Source organism: Trichomycterus rosablanca, chromosome 8 (genome assembly GCF_030014385.1).
Source record: "Trichomycterus rosablanca isolate fTriRos1 chromosome 8, fTriRos1.hap1, whole genome shotgun sequence".
In the NCBI taxonomy this organism is placed as follows: domain Eukaryota; kingdom Metazoa; phylum Chordata; class Actinopteri; order Siluriformes; family Trichomycteridae; genus Trichomycterus; species Trichomycterus rosablanca.
Genome location: NC_085995.1, coordinates 848,581 through 857,378, shown reverse-complemented (window position 1 = coordinate 857,378; position 8,798 = coordinate 848,581). Strand labels below are relative to the sequence as shown.

Genomic DNA, 8,798 nt, shown 5'->3' with positions numbered 1-8,798 from the left:
TCATTTAGACATGAGAGTAATATAATGACCTGATAACGGACCAGAACTTCTCATTACATTTTGTAGGAATAGATCAGAAATGAAGGCAGCATGATGGTGCAGTGGGTAGAGCTTTATCTCCAACACAGCAGCAAGAAGGTGTTGGGTTCGATTCCCAGATGGAGCCCTTTCCTGTGTGGAGTTTTGCATGTTCTCCCCGTATCTGTGTGGGTTTTCTCCGGGTGCTCCGGTTTCCTCCCACAGTCCAAAAACATGCAGTCAGGATAATAAGAGCTACTACAAAACCCCCTTGGTATAAATGTGTGTGTGTGTGTGTGTGTCCAGGGTGTTTCCTGCTTTTCGTGCAGTGAATTGGACCCACTGCAACCCTGATCAGGATACAGCGGTGCTAAAAATGACAGTGAATGTATGACTTGTCCAAACTTTGGTGAGTATGATCTAACCAGACGTGTGGAACTGAGTAGTACAACACAAAGCTATTTAACACACAAATCACCCTTGTGGAAAGCACTCACCCCTGTGGGTAAATTATCTACAGGAACACCACATCACAATCTAATGGATTCTATATCCAAAAGATTCATTTAAGAAGGTGTTACAATATGTCTGATAGAAGTTCTAGGTCGTATTGTTAGCGGTTGATGTAAACCCTGGTTTTTAATATAAAAGGAGCTTCATATTTTGGGCACCAGTCCCCCCAGCACTACCAGTTCCAGGTACCAGGACCGGCTGGTCATGACACGTTCTTGTGCATTTCTCACATTACGATGTCACGTTGTGTTAGATTTGCAGCTGTGGCCTCGCCCACCCGCTCGTTTTTGTTCACACTCAGGGTGCAAAATGGGGCGTGGTGCACTCACACCAACAGTAAATAAATACATCAGTTCTCATGGGGCGGTTTACTGACATCAATCCTGGTAAACACCTTTGGGATGAATTGGAACATCGATGAAGAGCCGGGCCTACTGGACAATATCAGGGCACAAATTCTTCCAAACCTTTTGAAAGCCTTCACAGAAGAGTAGAGGCTGTTAGAGCTTCAAAGGTGGGGTTGGTGCCCTTGGTTTTGGAATAAGATGTCCAACAGCCAGGTGTCCACATACTTTTGATCCACTGCCGTTGGGGGGATCGAATCTGTAGCATTGCTATCACCTACATACAGACATGATTGGCTTCATCTGTATGTGGTGGGGAGGGGGGGCGGGTATGTTGGGAGTCGAGGCCCCATGATGGACTGGTGTCCTGTGTGGGGTGCGTCACAGCATTGCGTCCAATATTTCCAGGGAAACTGGAATGATCGCTCCATGGCAGACAATCTGTCCACATGATCTGATTTATAATAAATTCTGAATCATTTTGGGTTTGGTCACTGAGGGGTCGAGAGGTCGTGATCTCAGTGAGCTGGACTCGTTCTCACAGATCTAACACCCCCGGGTTTACTCAGCCACACCCTCACGTGCTAAAGTATTTAAAGGTGTGAATTAGGTGAGAACTGAGAGTCCAACACACTCCAGTGTTCAAACTCACAGCGTTAATCAAAACACCAAAACATCATCGACTGTCTGTCAGAAATCTTTAATTAAAACACAACATGTGTAATCAGGGGACACAAATAATATTAAAATAATAAAAACTGGTATTATGTGCTTCAATTTACAGTAATATCAGTTACAATAATAAAAATAATAATAAATATATAAATACAAAAATAGCATTAAAAATAATAACAATAAATTATATAAATAAGAATATTACTAAATGTATGTAATTCAGCAAATAATAAAATAAAATAATAATAATAACAATGTAATAATAATACTAATGATAATAAAAACAATAATAATAAATATTATCATTTTTATTATTAATTTTATTACTATTATTATAATCAGCTGTATCTTTATTATTCTTATAATATTTTAATTTATTATTATTATTATTGGCGGCATGGTGGCTCGGTGGGTAGCACTCTCGCCTCACAGCAAGAAGGTCCTGGGTTCGATCCCCAGGCGGGGCGGTCCGGGTCCTTTCTGTGCAGAGTTTGCATGTTCTCCCCGTTCTCCACGCAGACGTGGGTTTCCTCCGGGAGCTCCGGTTTCCTCCCACTGTCCAAAAACGTGCAGTCAGGATAGTTGAAGACACTGAATTGCCCTATAGGTGAATGTGTGTGTGTGTGTGTGTGTGTGTGTTTGTGTGTGCCCTGCGATGGACTGGCGCCCCGTCCAGGGCGTTACTGTGTGCCTTGCGCCCATTGAAAAGCTGAGATAGGCTCCAGCACCCCCCCTCCCCATGACCCTAATTGGATAAGCGGATAAGACAATCAATGAATGAATGAATTATTATTATTGGCTGAAACACATGAATTCAGTAATTATTATTATTTCTGATATTTTTTATGATTATTATTTTGTAATTTTTTTTTTTTTTTTTTCTGATGGAGCTTTATTAATAGTGCAGATTAATTATATTATTACATTTTTATCGTAGTGTCCGTATACTTTCGAACACCTCAAACACTTCAGCTGGACATGAGAAACCTTCCCATGATTCATCACGACCCTGAATAGGAGAGATATCTGCACCCGGCGTCAGTGATGATCTGATGTACAGTCAGTCGTGGATGCACTGTGACGCTTCTAATGACTCTTAATGAGCTTCATTATCTCGTTTATCTCGTTTACGTCTCAGCTGTGAGATTCAGTCTCTGGTTCACACTGTGAAAAGGTCTCGACCCTCGTCTGACCTGGGGGGGCGGGGTCGGTTCACACCCTGACCCCCCCCCCCCCCCCCCCCCCCCCCCCCCCCTCCCACACACACATACACACACACACACACACACTGACAGCCGCTTGACACGAAGCTACTGACCTCATATATGGACAAAAGTATGTGGATGCCTGACCATGAGCCCTTGTAGGAAATCACTCCTTTACGTTCTTGTGCAGCAGTCCACGCCTCTACTCCTCTGAAAAGGCTTTCTACAGGAATTTAGAGTGTGTCTGTGGGGATTTGTGTCCATTTAGTCAAAAAGTTGACTTGCCATCATCATTCAATTGGTGTTATTTTTCATCAGCTCAGAATTTCATCCTGTCATGGTATAGTGATCCTGTAGAAACTTTCATAATGCCTGCTTGAGGATGACTCTCGGCAGTGCTATCGACCAGCCGGGCACCTGCGCAGACATGATTGGCCATGGAATATGAAGTCCTAATGGACTAATGGACTGGCGCCCTGTGCTTCCCCGTGCTTTCTACTGGACCACCTGAGACCCTGACCAAGATTAAAAGTGTAGTTTTGATCCTTTATATATATCACAGTTTTATATCACACTACATGGGCACAATTATTGGGACGCCCCTTCAGATCTGTGTTTCAACCATAACAGTGTGCAGCAACAGTTTAGGGAAGGCTCTTTCCTGTTCCAGCATGATCGGGCGTCTGTGCACAAACCAAGAAGCTCCAATGTCCTGCACAGAGCCCTGACCTCAGCCCCACTCAACAGCTCTGAGATGAACCGGAACATCAACTGATCAGTCAGGACTGAATGGGCACAAATTCCCATACTCTGACGAATCTTGAGCGGCTGTTGTTCTAGCTGAAAAGATCACATAGCGGGCGCTCTATTGTAATACTGTTTGTTTTGGGACGGTGGGAGCCTAGTAGGTGGAGCTTTGGGCTATCAGTTGGAAGGTTGTCGGTTCGAATCCAGGTTTTCCTATGGAGCCACTGTTGGGCCCTTGAGCAAGGCCCTTAACCCTGTCTGCTGCCAAACAAGCTGGAATGCGTGAAAAAAAGCATTTTGTTGTACTGTACACGTGTTTACGTATATATCACAAATAAAGACGTCTCTCTTTTAAACTGGACGTCCGACAAGCTCACGCTCAGGTGTCCGAATACTTCTGAGCGTACAGTGGAGCCGGTCAGGAGGGCGCAGCGGTAGGAAGGTGTGAGATGTTATTGTGGACGGAGGAGTACAAATTCACACCTTGCTGCTCTGAGTCGGGGGAATGTTGTTGTTTCCCGGATCAGAACTGACGTCCGAGGAACAAACCCAGGTACAGAGACACAGCATGGCCAAAAGTATGTGGACACATAACCATGAGCTAACTAAACATCATATTCCAGCACCACGTAGATGAGTACAGAGTACAGAATCTGTAGATCAGTTCTGCAGTCTTCCAGCACAGGGGGTGCCGATGCCGTATTAAAGCCCCTGATATTGGTGATTCTTTCATCTGGGGTCCAGCGAGGTTGTTCTTTACACCACAGAGTGTGTGAGGAGTGTATTTTTTTAGAAATCGTATTTGAACTGCCGAGTGGATGATTGATTTTCAGAGCCGGATTGAGCACTTTTGGTTTTGCCGATGCACCGCTTCTGATTGGCCCTGAGTTTCGTATAGAATAAAGGAGCATTACTGTTGATCGTGGTCACGCGTCTGTACGGCGTTTCTCAGTTTTTTTGCAGTCGTGCAGCGAACGCCTGGTGTGAGTCACGACGATTTTCCGAGCTGTACACAAGCGCCAAATTTCCACGCCGACTTCCAACATCTCGGACGTTTTTATTTAATAAAATTCTCTAATAAAGCAGGTGGACGGAACCTCTGCGCGATCTGTCGCTCTTTCTCTTTCCCAGCGTCCACGGCAGCTCGGGGCCGAGACAGACAGCAGTGGGCTGCAGACGCCTGCGGAGGCGTCGCTTCACACCTCCGGGGTATAAAATCCTCCTCCGGCAGCCTGTCGGCAGAACCGTTCCCTCACAGAGACACGAGCATGGACGACTCCTCTCCGTTCCTCGGCTACTGCTCTCTCAGCTCAGACTCGGAGATCTACAACGTCTCCTCTCCCGAATCCTGCTCCAGATCGTCCAGGACCAAGCCCAGGAGAACACGCTCCAAGAACCCCAGCAGGCAGAGGCAGAACGCCAGCGAGAAGGAGAAGCTGAGGATGAGGGACCTGACCAAAGCTCTGCACCACCTCAGGACCTTCCTCCCGCCGTCCGTCGCTCCGGCCGGACAGACACTGACCAAAATCGAGACCCTGCGCCTGGCCATACGCTACATCTCCCACCTGTCTGCACAGCTCCACCAAAACAGCCACGCTGGACCTTCTCACGCTGACGGACTTCGCCGCTCAGGCTGGATTTCTCACCACGTCGGTGCTGGGAACCACAAACATCTCACATTTCATCCGAACATGGACGCCGGATCAGACCTCAACGCTTTAACGTGTCAAAGTGACTCGTGTTCTCCGTCCTGGACCGACAGAAACAGTGGACATCACAGAGACGAGCTCTTCTACCAGGAGAACGACCTCGGTCCACGTCACAGTGCATCACACTGTGGGTACAGCACAGTTTTAGAATCACCATCCTGGCTGTCAGGAAGTCTTGCAGCATCACAGTGCTGCGAGGCGCTCGAGTATATCCAGACAAAACACGGGCGAGAGGACGGGACGGGGACGGAAATGAAAATCCCCGCCTGTGACGAGCTCTTCAGCTCCACCATCGAGTCTCTGATGTACACAGAAACGCCCCAGTCATACCAGGTACATTTATATAAAATATTAATTATAGTTCCTTTATTATAATTTTTTTCAATTAATATTTTTATTATTTTTTTATTATTATTTTGTTATTATAATTATTATTTTTTATAATTATTTTTTATTAATATTTTTATTATTATTTGTATTATTTTTTATTATGTTTATTATTTTTTAATAATTTTTATTAATATTATTATTGTTATTATTTGTATTCAAATTTTTATTATTATTTTTATAAATATTTGTCATTGTTATTTTTAATATTTGTTTATTATTATTATTATTATTATTTACTGGTGTAAAAAGGCTGTAAAGATCCGTCAAATGTAATTTGCCATTTTCTCAAAATGGGCAGTGGAAAGCTCAGCGGTTAAGGTACAGGACTAGTAATCACAGTGTCACTGGTTCAAGCTGCCAGCTGGCCACTGTTGGGCCCTTGAGCAAGGCCCTCAACCCTCAATTGCTTGCAGTGTATACTCTCAGTTGTAAATACTGTAAATGTAAAGGATTTACTGATGGACCTGGATACTGATGGTCACGAACCCACATGCAGCTAAAAAAAAAAAAAAACCATTTAGCATTAAGCTAATCAAAAGCAGGAGGCGGCAGGGTGGAGCAGCGGGTGGCGCTATCGCCTCACAGCAAGAAGGTCCTGTGTGGAGTTTGCATGTTCTCCCTGTGTCCTGTGTCTGTGTGGGTTTCCTCCGGATGCTCCGGTTTCCTCCCACAGTCCAAAGACCTGTCGTCAGGCTAACTTGGTGTGTGTTCCTGCCTTTTGCCCAACAAATCAGACCCACCATGACCCTGACCAGGAGAGCTGCAGTGTCCCAAATACCATCCTACATACTAAACAGTGTGCTGAATTAGAACACTGTGTGGATTGAGACGCAGCCCTGTTATAAATCAGTAGAATTTGATGCCTCTGAGTTTTCAGTAGCTGATTTTAAACCTGATGTGTGTAAAAATAAAGTAAATCATTATTTTTATTCTCTGTTTTTTACAGAATTACAGTCAATCAGGTCGTTATGAGACTGCAGCAGCTGAACTCTGGACCTGAGAATCTCCCCGGGAGTTGCACGATATTCTATTTATTTATTGTAAGATTTTGTATGTAATAATGTAATCATAACTTTTTGTACAAACCAGAATTAATTTATTCATATTTATTAAATAACGTTTCATACATCACGTGTGTCCTGCTGTAATTGTATCAGTTCTTATTAACACATGGGCAGGTGTAGCCTAGTTGTTAAGGTACTGGACTAGTAATCAGAAGGTCGCTGGTTCGAGCTCCACCACAGCCAGGATGCTGCTGTTGGGCTCTTGAGCAAGGCCCTCAAAGGTGTCTGATAAATGCTGAAAATGTAAATGTAATACACTATATGAACAGGTAGAGTTTTGGTCTGTTAATCAAAAGGCTCTGCTATGCAGCCACTGTTGGGCCCCTGAGCAAGGCCCTTAACCCTCTAAGCTACTGTATGGACGACCAATATACAGTATGTGGACGCCACTTTTAGTTATTGAAATCACGTGTTTCAGCCACAACAGTCACTAACAGGTGTAATAAATCAGTCATATAAAGGAAATAATATGCTTCTGACTGTGAAGAAACAGTTTAGGGAAGGCCTTTGACTTTGCACAAGGCTGTACATGCCGTTCTCTGTGCTGTTTGATGGCCCCTGCAGAGGTGAGGTGTTTGTGATTGGTGTTAATCCTTCATCATGAGGTGAAGAAGTCTCGTTTAGATGTTAATGATGGAGCAGAACGATGGACTCTCTGATCTCCAGCTGAGCTCCAAAGCACCTCAAGATACCTTCAAATAACGTCAATCCTTCAGATCCTTCAGACGAAGGTCCGTAACGATGGACGTCCAGCGGCCTGCACAGAGCCCTGAGCTGTGCCGTAATGAAAAACACCTCTGGCATGAATTGGAATGTCACAAATTCTCACAGACACACTCCGAAAGTAAGTGGAGTGGACCAAAACTATAAGCTTCTCTGCTGGTTTTGGAAAAGATATGTAACAAGCTCGTGGTCATGTGTCCACATACTTTTGATTTATGGTGTATGTAAACACATACACACACACACACACACACACACACACACTTCACTACACACATACCTAAACACATCCAGTGAGACATGATACATATCCAGTGCTCAGTTCCTTTCTTTATACGCTCAGCTTCAGAACGACAACAGTAAAACTGCATTTACACTCAATGTGTTTTAACCTCGTAATATTCATTATAATTATATATTTATATATCATGAATTATTATAGTTATGCATTAAAAAGTTTCATTATAAAAGACACTGAGGGCGCTTGAGTGGTGCTCATCTCCGCTATCAGCCGTCCGGGCATCTACACAGACGTGATTAGCTGTGTCTGTAGGTGAGGGTTCAAATGGTTTCCCTTATCAATGCTGCAACAGCGGCCTCCGCTGGCCAGTCGAGGCGCTGCACAGAGACGGTGAATAACGGAGAGCAGTGCAGGGTTTTTTGTTTACTGCACACATGTTAGAGGGGGCGTGTGACCCTACCTCTAGGTATGACTAAATTGGGAGAAAAAAATGCATAAATAGAGAAATATGTAATAAAATGTCATGATTGGCTGGAAAGTTTCCACACAGTGATGGTCCATCATACTAAAGCTGAAGGAGCTCCCTAAAGTTCTCAGGAACAAACTTCAGCGAAGCCTCCATCAGACGATCCTCATTGTTCCTCCTCATTTGTTTGAAATGCTGGTCCCCGAGGAACCGATGATGGGTTGAAGGTTCCTGCAGTCTCTGATCATCAGGATCAGCTGACGCGGTGAGATCTTCTCCGTCTGGTGGAATCTGGTAATCAGGACTTCATCTCCATCGACACTGGTTTTTATCTCCTCTGAAACCCCAGACACAGAGCAGAAGATGTTGGGTGATTGATGTTGATCGTTGGGTGTTTGGTGGTGAGTTTGGGTGTTTGATCGTGAGTGTTAGTGAAGGATAAATACCGAGTTTGACGTGGCTGCAGAGCGCCGGAGTTCCTCTGTCTTGACGAACCGTGATGTTAAAAACGGCGTTCATGTTCGGCTCGTCAAAACACGGGAAGATTCGACGAGGGTTCGAGGACCACGTAACTCCAATCCTAAAAACAACAAGACAACCAACGAGACGTTTTATTTTTCACCAACTGATCAAACACGGGGCTCAAACTGCGCTGGTAGTGCGCTAAACACGCGCCCAACCCACCATGCTAGCTGTGCTGTGA

At 44.5% G+C, this 8,798-nt stretch overlaps 1 protein-coding gene across 1 annotated transcript; it reads left to right on the top strand.

Annotated features, from left to right (window-relative positions):
• Positions 1-244: 244 nt before the first annotated feature.
• On the top strand, positions 245-6,713 carry mespbb (mesoderm posterior bb). The gene is made up of 3 exons (XM_063000287.1): positions 245-427; positions 4,634-5,544; positions 6,548-6,713. Exons 1-3 carry the CDS (start codon positions 409-411, stop codon positions 6,599-6,601), a joined length of 984 nt encoding a protein of 327 aa, XP_062856357.1. The 5' UTR covers positions 245-408; the 3' UTR covers positions 6,602-6,713.
• Positions 6,714-8,798: the final 2,085 nt, after the last annotated feature.

Bases quoted from the DNA above. Each gene is read 5' to 3' on its own strand.
- mespbb (XM_063000287.1), top strand. The intron at 5,545-6,547 runs GTACATTTATAT...TGTTTTTTACAG, and splicing joins AAACGCCCCAGTCATACCAG to AATTACAGTCAATCAGGTCG.